The sequence below is a fragment of the Mastigoproctus giganteus genome, chromosome 8 (assembly GCF_048544385.1).
Source record: "Mastigoproctus giganteus isolate SK-2022 chromosome 8, ASM4854438v1, whole genome shotgun sequence".
Classification (NCBI taxonomy): Eukaryota; Metazoa; Arthropoda; class Arachnida; order Uropygi; family Thelyphonidae; genus Mastigoproctus; species Mastigoproctus giganteus.
In genome coordinates this window covers 29,442,634-29,465,917 of record NC_143582.1, presented here as the reverse complement: position 1 = coordinate 29,465,917, position 23,284 = coordinate 29,442,634, and the positions used below count along the sequence as shown (strand labels likewise).

At 36.0% G+C, this 23,284-nt stretch overlaps 1 protein-coding gene across 1 annotated transcript in view; it reads left to right on the top strand.

Moving 5' to 3' along the window:
* Positions 1–23,284, top strand: part of tefu (Serine/threonine-protein kinase tefu) — a 222,120-nt gene that overhangs the window by 106,242 nt on the left and 92,594 nt on the right. The window contains exons 9-12 of the mRNA XM_090379277.1: positions 1,173–1,494; positions 5,521–5,669; positions 11,034–11,129; positions 19,522–19,641. Of these exons, the coding sequence (XP_090235403.1) occupies positions 1,173–1,494; positions 5,521–5,669; positions 11,034–11,129; positions 19,522–19,641 (687 nt within the window). The remainder of the gene's footprint in view (positions 1–1,172; positions 1,495–5,520; positions 5,670–11,033; positions 11,130–19,521; positions 19,642–23,284) is intronic.

Here is a 23,284-nt window from a genome sequence, read left to right as displayed (position 1 = left end):
CTTAATTTTACTGTTGAAAAGTACATTGCAGTTACCCTATATTTTTCCCCTTTCTGTTTAAAGCCACCTTGGCTAAATTTCTTAATGTAAAGGGATTCTTTTATTTTTGTTTTCAAAGTCTCTTCCCTCCCCATTACCACAAAGTTCCTGTTATTATACCTGAATGCATTCCAATGCATGTTCTGCCAATGTTGTGTTCATCAATGTGTGTGTGAATTTTTCAAATACACAGATGAACACAAACAAACACATAGCAAAAGGAAACACTAAAGAATCAGAATTGGCAGAACATGCATTGGAATGCATTCAGGTGTATAGTGATAGGAACTTTGCAGTAATAGGGAAGAAAGAGATTTTGAAAAAAATAAATAAATAAAAGAACCTTTTACGTTAAGAAATTTAACCAGGTAGCTTTAAACAGAAACAAGGGGGGGGGAATAGGGGAACTGTGGAATGGGGCTTTTCAACAGTAAAAGTAAGCAGGAACTACTAATGGAGCATGGCAGGAGGGGATGCGGAAACATGAGGCTGTGAAAACACTAGATGCTGGATTAGAAATATCTCATACAGTATGGAGTCAGCAGTTAGAGAAAGGCCACTTTGTATTCCATGTTCTGACTCATTATGCATGTGAACAAGCACTCAATAAAGGGTTTGTAATGTAATACTCATGTATTAAAATTATTTGTCAAAGTGTACAAAGTGTGAATAGTTTATTTCCAGATAGAAACCATTTGCCCTCAAACATTTTGGCCTGTTGAAATTACAATATTATAGTAATAAAGTAAATAGTACAGAAAAAGTTACGTTGGTGTTACAAATACATTTGGTGCCTTGCTTATATGTGAATCCATAATAATATCATGCACAAGATGTGCCACAGAGCTGTGAATGATGAGAATCTCCCTTTCCTCCCTTCCTTCCTTCCTCATATCGTGAGCCTATTTATTTTTGTAATGGAAGAGAGGAATGATTTGTCCCAACTACAGCTGGCTAAAGGCATGCATTAGCATATCAGAACATACTTTCAATCCTTTGGTAGTACTTTCAATCCAGGGTAACAGAATTGGCATACATAATCATTCTTTTTATGTTACTGATGAATTATTAATGTTTAGCCTCATAATTGTTTTTATCTTACTTTTTTTTTTCTTTTTTTTTTTTAAATGCAGAAGGAGGATCTCTGTAGTAGAAGATGAATGCAGTGACCACTCAGAAGCAGAGAATTCAGAACTAAGTAGCCAAGAATCTTCCACAATGTCAGTTCTAACATCTGAAGATCCACTAAAAGGCAGAATGGTGCATAAATTATTACTAGATGCATATAATTGTATTGGAGATCCTGATGGTGTGTCTGGATGTGCAGAAATATCTCCAGATCATCGGATGACACAAATCAACTACTATTTGCATCAAAACATGTGGGACAGAGTCTTAAGCATTCATGATCTGAAGGCTTCCTATTTTGTTAAACCTCAGTCTGACATTATGAAAGTAAGTTCAGAAGAGGTTCTTAACACACACACACACACACACCATTTTCATTTTATTACACTTAAAAAACACAAGAGAATGAATCTTATTAATACTTAAAAAAAAAAAAAAAAGAGAGAGAGAGAAATTGATATTTACAATTTGTTCATGAGGTAGATGAGATCAATGTGCTAAAATTATTTCGGGCTGCTCACATATTTATAATCAAGCGAAATTTATGCTACCTGTTGATCAGCAACTTTGTTATTAACAACTTTTAATTAATGTAACTATTTATAGTTTTAACACCAAATTTTAACTTGAGTGAACATTTTTTTTTTCTTTTCTCATTTGTCTCATACTGAAAATGATGAAATTTTTTTCAAATTTCTTCAGAAAAAAATTTCATAATTCTCAAATTTATTTTAAAAATAACTAAATTGTTATTTAAAGTAAGATATGCTGTATCGCCTATGAAATAAATTGAAGATTATCTTTTCCTTCTAGCATTTGAAATGCTGCAGACCGCTAATTGCATGGGATGCATAAAACTATGCATAAAACTTGGTTTAATAATAATTTATTAAACCAAGATAAACAAAAATATAACAATAATTTGTTTTGTTATATTTTTGTTAAATTATATATCATGTTTTGTTTTCCATATTATTACCAATTACATTTTCTTAAATTGTTATACTTATCACTTCTACTTTAATAACACTTTATGAAATTACAGTAAAAACATTTAACTATCTGATTATTAATGACATGTGGAACTTGTTTGCCACAAACTGTACAAAAACATTGGCAATATATCTAGTGTAGTTTTTTTTTTTTTTTTTTGCATTTTTCTTTATTCTATTCTATTTCAAGTGAATGGAGTTTATTTCATTTTATTTTTGGATGCCAATGGATGCCAATTTTCCACATTTTGGCTTACTTTATTATTGATTGAAATAGTTTTTTTACTCTCTTTATATAAGATTTGATGAAAAAGTTTGATGACTGATTTTATAATTGTTGAATGATAGGGGATGTGAAGTAATTTATAGTAATGTGTAGTAATATGAAGGAAAATGTGGGGTGTGTGAAGCAATTTATAGTAATGTGTAGTGTCTATGAAGGAAAATATGGGAATGTGAAGTAATCTAATATAATGTATAGTAATACAAAGGAAAATATGGATTATAAAAGATGAATCCATTTACAAATTAGAGATTTTTATTAATACTTTAAAAAAACATAAGTTGATAAGGGTGAGCAACGCTTGGAAAAGATGAGCTTGGAAAACAGCCACAAACACACATTAAATGCTCATTACAGAGATGATGCTACAATGAAAAAAAGAATTTAAAGTAGTTTCATAGGTTTCAGTGAAATCTGCACCATCATTCAATCAGATCAACAACCAAACAGTCAAGAAATTGTTGGGCTGACATCTCAATTGGTTCAGGCCATTTTCACTGAGGATTTTATGTATGAATGGGCCTAAGTTTGTTTCACACATTCTCACTCAACGTTTAAGACATTGCTGAGTGTTTGAGACTTATCTGTCTAATTTGGCATCTATGTGAGTTTTGGCTATTCCTAAAATGAAAACATGACATAAAAACAATGTTAACTGATTCAAGAAATTCAATCAAACATAATGAACTGCCTAAAAAGGATAAGTGTGTTAGTATTAATATTACAAGCTGCCAACTCCATGTTTTCAACAGAGATTGACTCTATCTTTTTGATTCAATACTATCCCTTCTGCATCTCACCATCATAACATAGTTTGTAACATAGGATTCCCATCTTTTTGCAATAACAGTTTTTTCCACTATCTTTATTTTTTCCAAAAAAAAAAATTGTAAAACTACATTTAAACTAGAAATTTTTTAAAAAATTTTGTGAATCTCTTATTTTCATTAATGAATTTACATTAAATACACCTGACAGTAGTTTGCTGTAATTGTCCAGATAGCCATAAAGAAAGAAAAAATATTTTTTTTTTCAAGATTTTAATTTCCAACACAATACATGCGATAGAGCCAGGGATGAAACCTTCTCTCAAATGATGGGCTTATGATTGTCTCCGACTGGACCATGTAGTCCTTCCTCTCAGCCAATAGCAGCATTTGTAAATGTGTCGACCGCATGTTTTGTTTTTGCATCCTTTAGTTGAAGTGATTTTTTGTGTTTGCTTTAATCAATGTATTTGTTTAATCAATTTTTTAATCAATATGTACAATTTACATTATAAAATTACCTTTTAGAGAGATAAATAGTTTAGTTGTGTAGCGAAAATTTCAACTTCCGAGGTCTTGGAAAGAATTACCAAAAAACAACTAATCTTCGCATTACAATATTTTCACGGTATGATGGTGTCTCCAGAACAGATTAATATCGTAAAGCAGGAGTCCACTGTAATGTGTTTGAACAGATTTCTATCCCTGTTTGATGTCTTAAACTCCTGTTTAGTGATTTCCAAGATGGCTGATGGGATTGTCATGCTACTCTTTCAAATACACTCTGATTATGTATAATGCACTTCCATGGTCTTCTTGTATATATGTCCACAATATATTATAAGAAAATAGAATTACTAACCTGTTTTCTTACTGACTTATTATTTTCAATTTAAATGTATATAACATATTTAGGTTTTCACCCACTTTAAACTTTCACCACTCTTCTTATTTTATTTCTTTTTACTGTCCTTTATTTTTATAGGGCAATCTATATATTGGCCATTATGCCTAATTATTTATTCATACTAAATTTGTTTTAATTACATGTATACAGGGTGTCTCAAAAATATTGGTACAAACGTTTAGGGGAGGTAGGTAACATCTAAAGGAATTTGAATCGCATAGGAACCTATAACCGGAAATGTCATGGGAAAGTAGCAGCAGAGGCACAAGAAGCAGAAATGACACAAGACAGTAATTAGTGGCAAACATTTATTTGACATAATATTAACAATGGAGTACGAGATGGATGCATTTCATGATGTTACAACAGATGCTCGAAGGTTCTACCATGAGACACGATGCATGCGTGACACCAACGCAGCATGGATTGGTGGACACGGTCGAACACACCTGGAGTTTCTTTGACAGTAGCAGCAGCGCAGATGAGTCTCGCCACGAGATCCATTTCTGTCTCCACAGGCGATTCATACATGATAGATTTGAGGGCCTCCCCCACAGAAAGAAATCAAGGCTCAATAAATCAGGTGAGCGTGGGAGCCAGGCAATGGGTCCACCACGGCCAATCCATCGATGCCCAAAACGCCTGTTCAAATGGTCACGAACACACCTTCCATAATGGGCAGATGCCCCGTCATGGGATGGTAACAAGTATGGGCCGACTAAGCAGTCACCGACTATACCTGCCCACACATTTATTGCAAAGCAATGTTGTGCCACATGGGGCGCACTCTGTGTGGGTTGTCGTGAGCCCACACATGAGCGTTGTGCTGATTGAATAAGTCTTCCCGAGTGAAATAAGCCTCATCCGTGAACAAAACATTGAAATTTTCCCTCTCGCAAATTGATGAACAGTGCCGTCCACCGACTTACAGTGATGTTTCTGGTTATGGGTTCCTAAGCGATTCACATTCCTTTAGATGTTACCTACCTCCCCTAAATGTTTGTACCAATATTTTTGAGACACCCTGTATATGTATGCACATGTGCAAAAATTATAACAATTACAGCTCACTAGTAGAAATTGAAACAGTTTCTGGTACTGACTGACTGAACTTGCAAGAAAAGGCTACCCAGAATAAAAGTCACATCGGGTAGGTACAATGGCATCTTCATGAATGCATTCCATCAAGAAGTAATTTTTTCTATACATGTAAGTTTTTTTCTGTATAACAGCCCTGTCTGACTAGAAAGGTTTCAACTTGAAGAATGTCAAATACCATCACCTACAATTTTTTTTTCAGGTTTAAGAGATTACAACCACAGAATTCTTAAATGTTATTGGGTTTTTTATTTTTTTATTTTGTTTATGCATGTGTGGTGCATTTATTTTTAAATTCATTTTCAGGCTTTACAAAAATGTGGACTCTATCATGTTCAACAAGGATATATTACAAGTAGCTTATGTGAGGGATCTGAACCATCTTCAGAAATTTTAGAATTTCAGTATGAATGTGCATGGCGAACATCTCAGTGGGATATTCCATTACCTGATAAGTATGCTTGATCTTAATATTACACTAAGCTATAAAAGGAAATCTAAATAATCCCGATATTTAACTCTTGCAAAAAAAAAATTTTCTTCTCTGTAAAATTAGACCCTGTAGCATATCTATAAAAATAATTTTATATAATCATCTAATTCATTTAAGCCAGACCTTGTAATATACGAGAGGGTATCAAAATGTTTTCCCCCCGATCACATTCTATATGTCACAGGAGGTTGAGATTTAGAACATATATTACTCCTTCTCTATGTAGTCACCACCCAAGTGACACATTTCTCCCGTCTTTTGTGGTACTTCCTTAAGCCATTTTTATAGAAGGGCTCACTTTGCTCTTGAAACCATGCTTCTGCCACAGAAATTACCTCTGCATTGCTAAAAAATGCTTTCCATACAAAAATGATTTCAGCTGCAGAAAGAGGAAGAATTCAGAAGGTGCCAAGTCAGGGGAATAAGACAAATGTGTCAAGATAAGTCCTAACTTTCAGGCAAAATCAGTGGTTGCAACAGCAGTCTGAACTGGTGTGTTGTCATGACAGCACACCTTTGCTGAGCATTCCACTTCACTTTTCTTTAATTGCTTCAGTAAGTTGGTGTAGCAATGTGCATTGATGGTTGTATCCTTCTCCAGGTAATCTGTGAGAATAATGTTCATCTCATCCCAGAAAACTGATAGCAACACCTTCCCTGCAAATGGTTACACTAGCCTCTTTGGAAATTAGTGAAGATGGATGTTTCCGTTTTTTTGAAACCTGTTTTATTTCTGGGTCAGAGTGATATATCTACAATTCATAGATAGTTACCAATCAGGAATAAAAGATCAGGATCACTGTCACACATGCCGATTGATTCAGCAGAGCAGGTATGCTGTTTTCTTTCTGAAGACATGTGAGCAAGTGAGGAATCCATCTTGTTGAGACCTTATTCATATTCAAATCATTGTGAATTATGATCTCCACTGATCCATAGCTTATCCCAGTCTTGGCAGTTATCTGTTTAATTGTTATCCAACAGTCATTAAGTATTGGCTGTAAAATTTTTTTATGAATTCAGCAGTGTGAGATGTGGATGGCCACCTACTTCTTTCATCATCATGATGCTCACCTGGCTGCACTTGAACTGTCTCCACCAGTGTTTTTCTGTCATATGATGGACAGATATTTCCATAAGACATCTTCTCATGGATATTCTTTGGCAGTTTGCTTTGCAAAATAAGGTATTTGGTTATGGATCGATATTCAACTTTATCCATAATGACACTGCTCTGTAACAACAGAAACATTTTTTTTTTTTTTTTTTTTTTTTTTTTTATGAAAACCCCAAACACAAAAGGTATCAAAACCTATAGTACTTAGTACTGTGCATGGGTTGAAGGAGAAGTATGGGGGGAGGGGGATACCGGAAACTTTGCTCTAGAGACTAAACATGGGTTTCACCACTTCAAGCCTCCAATAAGCAAAGTGGTGGTATTTCACCGGTTGACCGATTGATGAAAGTCATCTACCACCTACTGAAAGTCATCTACATATATCCATAATGGCACATTCAGCTCTGTAACAACAGAAAAATGAGTTAGAGCAATGAAACTTCTGGTATATTTACTAGATAAATAAGTAGTACAGTCAATAAAATCTGTTCACAGAATACACTGAAGAAAGTCGGGGGAACCATTTTAATCACCCCTTGTATAAAAAATTATTATTGTTAATATTGCCATTTGGTTTTAAGCTTTATAATTATAATACAGTAAGGTCCTAATTAATGTTGTGGTGCATTAGGGAGAAATCATTAATCATGATGGATTTCTTCTAGATGCAATACTGTACATTGAGATTGCATTCTCTGACAACTGATGCAAAATACTTCCATTGCATGAAGCCTTCCTTCTATATAATTAATTTAAAAAGACGTTAAACAGTAAAATTGTATATGAAATTGAGTACAACCTACTTAACTTAGCAGAAATCTCTTCATTAATTACTTAAGTGAATTTTTTTTAACTATGAGTGGTGATGGAGTTAATGAGATGTCTTGCAGCCAAATAATCAGTGTACTTTCCATATTAATTATTAATTCACTCATTCCTATTTCTAATTAATTGAGTAGAAGATGAATACACCTTTTGAAAATTCTTCAATTAATTGTTGTTGCTGGAAGTGACTTCTTTTTTTTTCTTCTTTTTCTTTTTTTTTGTCAGCATAAGAAACAGATTTCAAAACATGTTGCAAAACATAACCAATAAACAGTAAGAATTTGGGCAACCAGAATGCTTTCAAGGATACAATTAACATCACAAACAGCATTCACTACATTGGAGTAATGCAATAATATTGCATAATGTTACCTGATATTGGGCAGAAATTATATAATTTCAAAACAGTGGTGCTGTTAATTGAAGTCTAGGTATATCAGAACATTTTGCATTCTTCATTAATATGTAAGCTTACATTGATCTCTCATAATATGTGACTGTTGCCATAGATTATTCCGCCATTGAACCTCAAATAAACAGTACTTCCTAAAAAGAGAAGTAGAATGCTCCTTGTTGTGTGCCACATGACCATTTTAGAGATTATTGTCCCCACATTGGTGGGTGTCATCAGTGCAGAACCTGGCAATCCAGCAAAGATTAAACTTACAATATGAGATAATCTAAAAGATATATTTGAGTTTAAACCCAGTTAGTTCAGAACATAGAAGTTTTACATTGATCTCTTTCCTCTCCATCCCTCTCTCTCTCTCCCTCCCTCCCTCCCTCCAGTTCCCATTTTTCTGCTACAAATAAACATTACTTTCCAAAATGAGAAGCATGATGCATTTTGTTTGTTTTCACTACTAGAAAAGACAAGGGTGTTCTCTTCTCATGTAATGGCATTGATCTCCCATATTATTAGGTTACCACCATGAATTGTTCCAGCATTGTACTAAAATAAATAGCACTTTCCCAAAAAGAAAAGCATAATGCTATTTATTTGCAATACATTCTACTACCCAGGTGGCTATTTTTGTGTTTATTTTCTTCTCATCAGTGGCAGGTGGCCATTATCAGTGTAACACTTGGCAGTTCAGTAATGACTAAATATTTCTTTTTTTTTGGGGGGGGGGGGAGTACTGCTAATTTTGTTATGTGACCAAGTGTAAAGATGACCTTGGCATTTAATTTACTTGGCTTTTTTAAAACCTTAAACATGTCAGTAAGGTCATGCCACAGACCGCTAATTTCCACACACTTTACTTACAGAACTGAACTATCTCTTGATAAGAATACCCCTTTGTATCCTTAGTGACTTTAATACATGAAGCTAATATGCTCAAAACCACTTGAATTTAGAATGCAAAGTGTTGCTAATTCTCTATAGTTATAAAAATACTGTTCAAGATGTAAACAAAATAAATAGAATTTTTATTCACATTTAAGATTGAAATATGCAAATATAAAAATAAATATTCGTAATAAAGAGAGAGATCTAGTATTAGTATTACCTTCCTTACTTTTTTGTTTGCTTATTTTCATAAAAATGTAAGGAGTATTTCCAAACCGATTAGCAACAATATAGTGTGTGTGGAAATGCTTCTACTTTTTTTATATACTATGCTTTTTAATTAGAGAATGTAAAATTTAAAAAAAATTGCTTTAAATAACTTTTCGGATGGGTTCGGTTTGCTTGACATGCATTCACATTCATGTCTATACATTGTTACCAAAAGTATTATGGTACTAAGAGAAAAAGACAGTAGTTTACAGACCAGCTTTGATTTTAATATGTATGAGACCTTAGGTACACAACACAGCACGTAAACTTCATGTAGAATATGCTCCAGTTTATGATTCTGATTATTATTATTATTATGATGAATTCATATCAAAAGAAATACTTCTTATTCCTCCATCAAAACAGTTTTAATTGAGCAAGTGATGTTGACCTCCATTTATAAACCCTCATATCTTTTGAACCTTATATAAAAATATCTTTCCAATAGTCTGTTTGACTTAGACTAGGGCTCTAAGTAGATAACTCTGTCACTATCACATTATTCTTGCCAAACATTGCACACTCAGTGTGCAATGTTTGGACTGCCATTTATCAACCAACATCATCCTGTTGTAAATGCTGGTTCCCACACCATAAAATTATCTTGATGTTACAAGAATGGCATTATTAAAGCTCTTACAATATCACTCATTCTGTAAAGTGCTATCAACAAAAACCATTAGTACAATGGTTTTATACCTTTAAAAGCAGACTAAAACCATCCTTTTGCAACCATCTTGGGGCGCCTCCATAGCCAGGTGGGCAGGAGCAGCAGTGCATAGCATACGCTTCTTGATTAGACTGGGGTTTGAGCCCATGACCACCAAATACAGAGGATGTGGAAAGGTCAAGGAATGAGCACCACATATCCCCAGAGCAATATGGCCTTAGTTGCTAATGCTCCTAAAAACCAAACAACAAACAGCAACCACCTTGGTACACAATTGAGATATGGCAGTCATTTTCGAAACATTCTGTGAGTTAGTGTCATATCTAAATCCTTTTGCTGATCATTTAATTATTTGTGATATACTGAGATTTGTTTCTGTAGAAGTCCTTTCCACTTCTGAAGAGGTCAGTTCTACAAGTATAACAATAGTGTGGCTCTGTTGCATTAACTTTTTTTGATAAAAGGTTTGTGGGTTCTGCTGAAACTCCTGTTGATGAAGTGCTTTGCTTGAAATATATACACAGAGAATTTTTTCTATATGTTCCCAGAACATTTTTGGGATTTTGATTTTTTACAGGGAGCATAACCAACTGGTTGTAGATCTCTTGTCAAAAAATAAAAGTAATCAACATTCAACTTGAACATGGCTAGCTAGCTGCATTCCCTTTGCGCATGTTGTTCCAGGTATCGCTATCTGGTGATGTACCACCTGTTCACTTTCATATTCACTCAGCTCATTTTTACATGGCTTGTCATTGACAAGCTATGTAACTGCACTGCCCTATACAATACTTTACTGACTGGGCTAGCCAGGTGGGTAAAGTGCCTGCCTGGCAACCCAAAGGTTATGGGTTCGAATCCCACCTCAGGCTTGGATCACAGTAAAATGCAAAAACTTTGGGTGGTGCATTATGACCACAGAAGCTGATGTGCCAACAACTAACAAGAAAAAAAACAATACTTCACAATATTTGTATAAAATGCAAAGAATTCATGTCACTGAAATGCAAAAAAAATGTTTTGTGTCCCAATATTTTTGGTAACATAGAGTATTATTAAATAGAATTATACAGTATGAAAAATAAGATAAGAATTAACATAACACTTTTTTAAGTACATATTCAAAAACAATTTTGTGTATTTCTCCCTACAGCTGTAGCAATGGATTTCAGCAGTCTCTGTATAAGAGTCTCTGTTATGTGATGTCTAAAGATAGTGAAAGTTTTGCAGAAAACATGAAAATAGCACGGTAAGAAATATTTCAACAAATACTGATTTTGCACAATATTAATATTAACATTGTCAGAAAAAATAATTGATACATATTATTTTTCCAATAAACCACTTCTTGCTTTAGTGCCTATCTGAAAAGAAATAAAACGCTATAGATTCTTAATATAACAATTAGAAGTTAAAATGCAAATAACATGATAGTGACATTATGTACATGTTAAATGTAAGAATTTATTAAAAATCTAACAAAATATATTTTTGATTTTTTTCCTTGAGGTCAATCCATCATAATCCTGTTTAATATTTTCTTGGAATGGGCTTTACAAGGATGGAAAAGAAGCTGTTATGGAATGGAAGTACAAATTAACAACATATCTTTGGAGTCTAAATTTTGCTGATGATCACATTGTTGCACAAGAAGCTTATGATTTAGAATACATGTTGAGAAAATTGCATCTTACACATGACCAGTGGGGCCTCAATATCAATTTTACAAACACGGAATACCTAAGCACAGTGAAACACAAGGATGAATTAGACGTTACACAGTCTATACATCTAAAACCTGTTTACTTTTTCAAGTATTTGGACTAAAGAAGGATTGGGGAAAGAGGAAGTTTACACACAAATCCATCAAAGTAAGAAGGCTCTTAGTGTCCTCAGCTCTATATGGTGGGATGACAATACCTCCCATAGAACTAAAAAAATATAGTGGAATAGTCATTAGGGATGGATGGATTAAGGCCCTAGAGATGGACTACCTATGTCAGAGTGCTAGGGTTTCTAGACTAGAGACGATAACGAATGAGAATATAAGATTTATTTATTTTTTTATGTAGACCCCAAACACGAGAGGTATTAGAACCTACAGTACTTAGTACCATGCTTGGGTTGGAGGTTGAGAAGACGAAAGAAGATATTTGTTGACATTGGACTTGAACTTCTGTAGACTGTAATTTTCAGGAAATACGTATGAAGGAAGGTTGTTCCAGAAAACGGCAGTTGAATGAATAAACAAAGAATATGAAAAGTTGGTTCTGTGAGTTTGAAGTTGGACAGTAAATGGATGTTGGCTGGTGGCGGCACGTGTTCGGACTGTTTTGAAAGAGAGAGCGGGATTATAGAAGCCAATTCAGAAGAACAGTGCCCATGGAAGTATCTGTAGAAGAGGCATGCAGCAGAAACAGTACGTCTATGAGACAGCAAGTGGAGAGACTCTGTTAGAGATTGAATCATTAATTAACCTAACTGCCCTCTTCTGAATGGAATCAAGCAGCCTGAGAGAGGTTTTGGGGGCACCACCCCAGATGTGGGAACAATATTCCATTGTAGGATGGATTTGCAATTTATACAGAGTGAGCAGCTGTTTGGAAGAAAAGTAACGCAGAGAGCGAAAGAGAAAACGAAGTTTTTTAGATGCAGAAGAAGCAATATTTGTAATGTGATTGTGCCAAGAGAGATTAGAAGTCGGGGTAATTCCCAAAAGAGATATATCATTTTGCCTAGAAATCGGAGTGTCACTAAAGATAAGCATAGGAGCAGAAGAATCCTTTTTGTGAGATATAAGACAAGACTGAGTTTTAGAAGGGTTGAAATCAACTAAGTTGTCTTTGCTCCACTGGAAAATTACCTGAAGATTGGTATTTAAGGAATTGGTAGCAGAATTTCGAGAAGTTTAAGCTGATTGAGCAGGACAAGGAAATCCTATCCATAGTTTTGCCGATGACAGCAAATTGCATTCCACTTTCCAAAATGGAAAGTGGAATGCAATGTGCTGTCATCGGCAAAACTATGGATAGGATTTCCAGTCAATGGAAGAAGATCATTAATATACAAGAGGAATGGAGTGGGGAAAAGAACCGAACCTTGGGGGACACTGGCATTAGTGGAGAAGTTAGAAGACAGAGAGTCATCTACCATCACCCTCAGTGAGCGATCAGAGAGAAAACTGGATAACCAATTACTAAAAACGGTTGGCAAACCATAAGATGGAAGCTTGTTTAGAAGATTTTTATACCAAACACGATCAAAAGCCTTTGAGATGTCAAGAGCAACTACTTGTGTTTCACCGAACCTTTCCATTGAATTAGTCCATAAATGGGTAACATAAGCCAGAATATCACCAGTGGATCGACACTGACGGAATCCATACTGGTGATCGTTGATCAGATGGAAGGTTTCTAGGTAGTTTAAGAGTTGGCGGTTAATTGATTTCTCCATTACTTTAGAAAGAGTAGAAGTAATTGCAATGGGACGATAATTGGATGGGAGAGATTTGTCATGCTTTTTAGGAACTGGCTGGATATGAGTAAATTTCCAAGCAGAAGGAAAAACACCTTTGGAATAAGAAAGTGAAAAAAAGCAGCAAAGAATAGGAGTAAGTTCTGGAGCACATGTTTTAAGAACAAGTGGAGAAATACCATCAGGACCTGGAGCTTTCTTAGCATCAAGATTCGTCAAAATCCTTCTGACATCCTTTTGATGGAAGACCACAGGAGGCATTGAATGGAGCATGTTGGGAATGGTGGGAAGTGTTTTACCAAGATCATTAATACATGAGTTGGAAGAAAAATGGGATGCTAGCAGGTCCGCTTTATCCTTGGCTGAAGTGACAACAGAACCATCTGGTTTGGACAGAGGTGCGAGTAGAGATGGGCAAAAGTTGCGGCCAATAGCTTTGGCAAAACACAAGAATGCTCGGCTACCATTAGGGAAAGAAGCAAGTTTTCTACTCTTAGCCTGTTCAAACTCTAGTTTGGACTGATTAATAACTGCTTTACAATTGTTGCGAGCTTGGGTGTAGGCAGAAAATGAAACTGAAGAATTAGAAACAAGCCAATTACGATATGCAACATTCTTCTCTTGAACAGCCTTAGCACATTTATTGGAAAACCAAGGTTTAGATAGAGGACGAGATTTTAAAATGGAGTGTGGGATAAAGGATTCCATTCCTGCAAGAATAATTTCACTCACACGATCTGAGCAAACGTTGACATCAGAAGTTTTGAAACAGTAATCCAACCAAGGAAAAGAAGAAAAGAAGTCTCTCAGGTCATCCCATTTTGCATTCTTGTAATGCCAAACAACACGAGGTTGGGTATAGCCATGAGATAAAGGTTCCATTGGAGAAGAGACAATCACTAAGTTGTGATCTGAAGTGCCTAAAGGACCTCTCACTTCGACCATATACTTAGAAGGGTTGTTTGTGACAAAAAGATCAAGCATATTGGCTGTATGATTAGGATTGTCTGGTATTCTTGTAGGTAAATGAACAATCTGTGCAAGATCATTAGTAATTGCAAAAGCCTCAGCATCTCGAACAGCTGGATCGGTGTGACTAGAAAACGGAAGCCAGCTGGAGTTGTGAACATTAAAATCACCAAGGAAAATTATCTCACTGTTAGGAAAGTTGGACTGGAGAAAGTCAATTTGCAAAGAGAGGAAGTCAAAGAGCTCCAAGTGATTAGTGGAGTTGGGAGAACAGTAGACACAACAGATGAATTTGACACAATGAGGTAGAGAGATTTTAAGCCAGAGAAGATCAAAGAGAGGGATTCCAAATTGCAAAGTCTCTGACAGGGAATATCAGAACAGACATATGCACAAGTACCACCTTTGAGGCGAAAGGAATCATACAGCAAATAATTTGGGCATCTGAGATGAGCAGTAGTTGAATCAAACAATAACTGAGATTCTGTCAGAAAACGTACATGAGGTTTGGCAGACTGCAAGTGGAAATGGACATCGTTGAGATTAGAATTGAGACCACATGTATTTGTGAAATGAATTAGGAAGTGCTTGGGAGGTTTAGATCTTTTCGCAGATAAGCTTGCTCTATTAGTTTGACAATTCATGGTGTTTTCAACAGTAAGAAAAAGTGGGTGGGACATGCTGTATGAAGTAATGGAATTTTGGATATGGCATACAGATGGTAAGAATGTACCCAGATCCTTGACATAACGTGGCCTCGACAATGCTCCCCGCATACACACTACTCAGACTCCCTCCAGTCAGTCTCTGGCAGAGTAGAGGTAGCAAGATTATACACTAGTTGATCCGGAAGCCTCCTAGAGATTTACCAATAGGTTTGGTCCAGTGTACTAACTAGCAGCCGGCTTGCAAACACCGTTTTAGAGCTGTTCCCTCAATATGTAAGAAATATGGATCTCGCCACGATGTTCATCATAACCTCAAAAGTCATCAATCATACTGCATGATGGAAGAGATAGGGAAGGGTTATGCACACAGATGAAGATATTATAGAACGAATGGAAAATAAGAGGTTGAGATGGTTTGGACATCTGCTGCACATGAATGAAGAGAGATGTTCTAAAATTATACAGTAGACTGTTGAAATAACGGCACCGCAAATAATGGAACATTCGAGCTAACAGCACATTGAAATTGGTTGTTTATATACAGCACATATAGTAATCGTGACATCTGATGCAAGAAAGCAAGCGTATGAGCTTGTGTAGCATCAGCCAAAAAAAAAATTCACACAACCATTCCCTCTAAATGTTTGTCCAGTTCCTCCTTAAATTTATTTAACCTATCAACTTCCACAATGACAGATGGAAGTTTGTTCCAGCAATTAACCACCAGCTGGCTAAAGGCAGATTTCTGCACATCTATTCTACAGCTGTCTTTCCTCAATTTGAATTTATGCCCAAGCAGAAGAATCCCATCAGAATTCAGCGTGCTCAACCCATTCAAGGCCTTATACACCTCAATCAGATCACCTTGCAGGTGCCTAGTCTCTAGCTGCTGCAATTTTCAGAACTTAGGCCTCTCTTGGTAAGAGGATCCCTTTATTCCCCACACCAATCTTGTTGCCCTTCTCTGTACACCCTCAAGCAAATCTACATCCTTCCTAAAATGAAGCCTCCAGACCTGTATGCAGTACTCAAGGCATGGCCTGACCATTGCCTTATACAGAGGGACAATCACCTCCTTTTCCCTGCTAGAAAAATTCCTGTATATCATTGACAAATCCCCATGACCTACTTTGGCAGCCTATCTGCATTGCTCAGAAAACTTCATATCTGACTACACAATTACTCCCAGTTCTTTTTCATTTTCTACCACTGTAAGTGTAGTACAACACAGTTCATATGTTCCTCTGGGGTTACTTCTACCCATATGCAGTACTTTGTTTACATACAGTCTTGCAGTGCCAAAAAAAAAATTCAAATTCAAATTATTTTATTAGAATCACCCAGAATTTCTACTATATACACATATATGTATTGTGTATATAAATTATGTGTTTTTTCTGGTCAATTTGCCAGTTTTTGCTGGATGAAAAAACCCCAGTTTCTGGGGAAAGAACTTTGCTATCTCTGCCTGACACCCAGTAACTCAGCTACAGAGTGAAAAAAAGCCCATTAAAGTTCCTTGCATTATCACAGGATTTGAACCCGGGCCTTTTTCACATGGTGTGGAGAGGACAGCGATGATACCACTGTGCTACCCGTTCAGACAATACCAAAAAAATAAAACGTCAAGTCACATGATTACGATGTTTGTTTATGTTCACCATTTTAAAAGTGAATTCTGTACTGATATCACAGATTATAATGCTGTTTTACATTTATTTTAAATTAAAAACCCCTCACTATAGCTCCTAAAGTTAATAAGCCTTATACAGAGAAGAAAAGAACAACAACATTAAAGCTTTGTGACAAACGATATAATCCAAACTATTACATTAGAGTCACCTGGAAAGCTAATTTATATACCCTTGTGTATTGTGTCTGTAAATTGCATATGTTCTCTTGTAGATTTGACTTTTGCTTGATTAAAAATTTGAATTTCCGGGGTGAGGGGCAGAAACTCAAATTTTATAACTGAGCCACGAAGTGAAAAAAGCCCATAAAAGTTCATTGCATCATCTACAGGATTCGAACCCGGGCCTTTTCCACCCAGTGTGAGGAGGACGATGATGATACCACTGTGCTACATGTGCAGTGCTAAACTTGATATAATAAAGAAAATAGAATAGAGAGTAAGTAGGAGTGTATTCATGGCAGAATATAACATTTGATTGTCAACATGTTTGTTTTTTTTTATGTGCAGTTAATAAAATTGCATTCTTAATTTCTCTATTTCTTATTTAGCCTTATTATTTCTGCATTAAATATATTAAAAACAAAACTTTCTAGATAATGGAAAAATCAGAATAACGGCACCTTGAATCCCCGTAGGTGCAGTTATTCTGAAAGTCTATCGTATATGAGTGGATCCGCAACGTCCACTTGGGAAAATGGGAAAAATGAGGTGATGATCTCCTGTATAAAGTCAAACATAGATAGACAGGTCATAATCCTCCTGCTCCTTTCCAGTAAATAAGGTTAACAGTTTAATTACAATTGATACATGGTCAATTAACAATTTATACATGGTCTGCATTGATACATTGTATGTATTTTAACTGGAAGTTTTTGAAGGCTCACTTGGCCAAAATATTTATGTTGAGATGTTTCTCCAGATTAATTATGCAAATGCTGATTATACCTCCAAGTGTATATAAAGTCTTTTTTGTGAAATGAAAATTACTTTCAGACTTCTATGACTGTAATCAAAATCTAAGGTGTGATCAGTCACACAAAATATTATAGTGGGGGATCAAAAATATACATGTCTAGCTGATAAAAAAGAAATGCACATCAGCAGCAGGTAGATCACTCTTTTTACAAGTAAAGTAGGTAGATTGATAGCCATCTGCATGCCATGAATGAGTAAATTTTGAGAACATACAGATTAACATCTTTTACTGCTGTCCTTTTCAGCAACCTTTCTGACCTAGAATTGAAAACTGCAGGAGTGAATCAATCTGAACTGGGGTGGGCAGAGATGTTTTTTTGCTTCCATTATGGCTGAATTAGTCAGCCTATGATGAAGGTTGCTAAACAAAAAATCTGGTTTTTCTTCCATCAAACCAGAAGACAATGCTTCTAAATTCAGGCAGTTTTCACTCCAAGTGGATTAAAAACTCCATGATGCAGTTAACATGTTATCTATATTTTAGTGAAATACCTGCTACTGTTGATCTAATTCTGGCAATGATAAAAGTACAGTCGATTCCGGTTATTTGGGACACATCGGGCTAGTGCATTTTGGCCCGATTAAGCGGCTGCCCCAATTATCCGAAGTTTCACGTAAATAGTTAAAAATACAATTTACCCCCCCCCCTTTACAGTTAGTTCACTGTACAATCAAATCACGTTACGACGAACTCAAAATAGTAAAGTACCGTTCACTATACGATGTGTAGTAAGCGCCGGTCATTGTGATCACGTTTGTGAATTGAATTTTAATTCTATTAAACAGCGATTCTAATTAGCGAAAATATGAGGAATACTATCCACAGGCTATAAAAGTAAAGATATATTAAGCACAGATTTACTCTTTATTACCTTACCAATTAAAAAATTAATGATATGTGAAAATCGGAAGAATATACGTGATAATCGGAATAATTAATACGTACTGTAATATGTACATACTAACTAGTTGACATTTCTGTTCACTGACATTTGTGGATGGGGGTTAAAATTTAAAACAGTAACAAGTTAAACAATCAATAACAAAGAACACGGCACACACAAATTGCAAGTAACACAACACGCGCAAGTGAGAACGGAGTAACAAATTACGAAGCTTTCAAAATAGGAATGAAGAGAAGATTCTGAAAATTATTTTTTTTATATGATTGAAGATTCCATGGAAGTGTAAACACATTTTGCCATAATAACCCACAGAATTCCAGCTGTCGGTATTACCGCAAATTCAATAAGATCGAGTTTACTGTCCGTTTATGATAGATTGCACTAACACAAAAGCCCAATAAACAGGTGACTGCTAATTGTTTTTATTGTTTTATGGTTGTGACCTCCAGAAATCGGACCGAACTACGTGGTACGGTCGGAGACAATCGTAGGTAATCTCCAGTGCTGAGGTCTCCTGCCCCGATTAAACGGCATTTTGTCCCAATTAAGCGAAGTAAACCCTGGCTATTTTCTCGATTGGTTTTTGTTTTTTAAGATTTGCCCCAAATAAACGGCTGCCCCCGGTGGCCCGAATAACCGGAATCCACTGTATTTACTTCTCTCTCTCAGATCAAGTAATAAAGTAGTAGAGACATCTTACCCATCTTGCTATTTTCTGAGAATTATTTTCTATATTGTTTTCTATATTCAGTCTCTAAAATGCTGGAATTTTTATTTCTTTAAAAAGTATATTTAATTATACCTTTGGAAAAATTTCTGTCTGTACTCTTCTATCTATATTTAAAATGAAAAATGCAATTTTAAATTGTTAATATATATATAATTTATATTTTTTCCATGAACAGCTTTTCTGGATATCATTACTTTAACTCCTCAAGTAAAATATTTTTCTCCTAGATCAACCATTATGGACTCTCTTCATCATACAAGTCTAGAATCAGCTCGTAGTGTGTATCCTGCACTAAGTAGATTGAAAATGCTGGGCATAATGGAAGATACTGCATCTTTAATTTTTGGGTTGGTAACTGTTTTTCTAATTATTATTTATTTAACTCATAATAAAAGAAAAGTATAGTTTAAACTTATGTTGTTTTATATTTTATTAATGTTTTTAGACGTGCATTCGGAAGCATGTTTCCTTGTCAAAGTTATCACATATTAATGACTGATTTATTTATTTATTTTTTCCCTAAGATTGTCTGTTGCATTCATTTAGAAAAGTCTAGATTTAATTCCTATCAAAAGACTGACTTAAAGAAGCCTTTCAAGTGAGGCTGAGTTTATTGTTCTCTAGCAGAAGTTTGTATTATTTTTTCATCCCTAGAACAAGCAAACCAGTCATAGAGTACTATATCATAGAGGCAAAAATTTTCTTGATCCTTCCTTGAAACAGTTGGAGTTTGAAAAATGGATTAACATGCTGACCTCACAAAAGGGTATTGCGTTATAGAAATCTAGGCATTATCTTGGCTTGTATGTTTTAATAGAAATGAAAGCAGCAACTACTGCAAAATATTTAATATGAAAATCATCACACTTGGTTTCCAAATGCAGAGAACAAGTGTGATCAAGTGAAGAGAGACCAATTTAGCACTAATGATATTAAGAGTAGGAGACCGGCAGAATTACTTAACAAGAAGGTCAGTGTTGGAAAAAAAGCCGTGAGTTAGGGTTGAATTTGAAAGTGTCTGCAATTCTGCCCAGACAAGATAGGAGGGAGTATATGATGAGAGCCTTGTCAATCAATTTCGCTCTGGAGAGATTGTGCAAGGCTCAAGAGGTACAATTTTTCTCAGCCTGGTCCGTGCTTGTTAACAGGAGAGACTGCTTCTACAGGAATGGGATACATTTAAATAGAAAGGATGCAAGAATATTTGCTGATGCTATCGAGGCAGAGTTAAGTGGGTCAGAAAACTACTAGCTTGGGGGAAACAATAGATTAACAGCAGCCGCTGGCAGAGGTGAAAGTGATTCTTGCACTGCTTCTATTGAAATATAATTGAGCAGCAGCCTGGAAAGCAAGGCAATGGGGATTTCCAGGATTGCTGGGAGTCACAGTGGAACAAGTAAATACATGGGCCGTGTTAGGGTAACTAAGAGTAGAAACAGGTGTATGTATACTTGTGTGTACACCAATGCTAGGAGTATAGTTAATAAATTTGATGAGCTTGAAGTGCTAGTCAAGACATCAAAGGCAGATATTGTTGGGATATCAGAGACATGGTAGATAATCTTGTAAGCTAGATAATCTGGTAATAACTGAGAGTAAAGTGGAGGAGAAATTATTCAAGATAAACATAAGAAACGCACCTGGGGTGGATGGAATCTATCCAGTTATATTAAAGGAGGCAGCAAAGGGAGTAAGCAAAAGGAAATAAGCAGTGCAGAATTGGAATTTGGGGAGTACAATGTGTACAGAACGGATAGACAGGACAGGAAAGGAGGAGGGGGTTATGCTATTAGTTAAGAAACACATAAAATCTAAGGAAGTGCATCCAATTGTTGTTGGTGGACAATGTAATGTTAAGTCTGTTTGGTGTGACTTAAGCACTGCGAAAGCGAAATGAGAGGAGGTGTGTGCTGTAGGCCTAATGAATCTGATGAGTATAATGAGAAATTGTGCAGAGAGATAGTGGACCAGTAAATCAGAATGTCTTATAATAGGGGATTTTAATTTTCCAGAGATTGACTGGAATTTGTGGGTTGTTCACTCACACACTAGAAAGGCTTTTCTGGATTTATTGGATGATTGTTTTCTACAGCAGCATGTTCGGAAGGCAACTGGAGGGAGTAATACTCTTGATCTGATTATTAGTAGTGATTCTTCATGCATTCAGAATCTGCAGATAAAGGAACCACTAGGTGGCAGTAATCACAGTGTGCTGAAGTGGGATTTACTCAGAGGTAACTACCATCAGGGGTAAAGGGAAGGGTTTTTGCTTTCGTAAAGGTGACTACAGTGGTCTGAGACAGTATTTAAATTCTATATGGTGGGACCAACTGATGATGTTACCAACAGCAAATTCAAAATGGGAAGCATTCAAAGAAATAATCTTGGAAGCTACTAGACTTTTCATACCAACTAAAAAATATTGTTCAAGGTTTAGGCCTAAATGGATGTCAGATGAACTAATTAGACGTGTGCAGAGAAGAAAAATGCATGGGATACATATAAGTTAACAGGTGACACAGAAGCCTATAATAAATATAAGCTGGTCTGTAACCAAGTCACAATGGAGGTTAAGCAGGTAAAGGCAAATTATGAGAAAGCTTTGCAAAAGGATGCAAAGAAAAACAACAAAGAGTTCTTTATTTATGTAAACTCGAGCAGCATAAGGAAATGAATCAGATTGGTACACTTGATATCGATGGTTCAACTGTTGATGATCCTGCTCATGTAGCTAACAAACTAAATGAATATTTTGCATCTACATTCACACATGAGGATTTATTCAGGGAGGGGAATGCAAGAGGTGTATCCAACTGTGGCAGTAAGCTAGATAATCTTGTAATAACTGAGAGTAAAGTGGAGGAGAAATTGTTCAAGATAAACATAAGAAACGCACCTGGGGTAGATGGAATCTATCCAGTTATATTAAAGGAAGCAGCAAAGGAAGTAAGCAAACCCTTAGCCATAATTATGAGAGCTTCCTTGGACTCAGGGGACCCATGGACTGAAATGTGCAAATGTGATTCCAATCTACAGAGGATCAAAGGGAGACACAGGTAATTACAGACCTGTTAGTTTAACTTCTGTTCCAGGGAAATTAATGGAGACACTGGTTAAAGAAGCATTGCAGGATCATCTAGACAAGACTTCAGTTATAGCTTGGACACAGCATGGGTTTGTTGAGGAAAAGTCTTGTCTGACCAATTTGATTGGATACTCTGATGTAGTCACAAAGGAACTGGATGCAAAGATACTGTGGCACATTATTATTATTATTATTGTTGCTCTTATATTATTTCTCCTTGATTGGGGGATTCCACTCCGTGATGGGTACTGCTACCAAGTATACAGGGTGGTTGTAATGTCTGGTGTTACTGTTGGTCGAGGAAATCTCTGACTATCCCACAGGTGTTCAGGATTGCAACTTTCTGGAGTTCCTTGTAGGTGTTCTCTGGGAGACGTATTGCTGCTAGGCTGATATGTAGAGTCTTTGGCACCATACCGGTGGATGACACGATGATCGGGATGGTTGTTACTTCTTGCATATGCCACATCTCCTTGACTTCATGTCTCAGGTTCGTGTACTTCATAATTTTTTCCTCATGGGTTTTCTGGACATTGCTAGTGTTGGGCACTGCTATGTCAATCAGGTAGGTAGCCTTTTCCATCTTGGGTTATGATGGAAAAGGCTACCTTTTCCACAAGGGTTATGTCCAGTCTGTTGTGCAGAATGGTCTTATCCGTTATTATGGCACGGTCCCAGTACAGCTTGTGGGTTTGGGTCTCTAGTACTGCCTGCGGTTCGTACTTGTAGTTTGGTACACTTTCTTTGGTTAACTGGTATTTCCTTGCTAGCTTCTGATGTATTATCCTTGCTACCTGGTTTTGTCTATGAGTGTACTCAGTCTGGGTGATCACCTTGAAACCCGCAGTGATGTGTTGGATCATTTTTGAGGCCAGGTGGCATCGTCAACATGTGTCATCCGACAT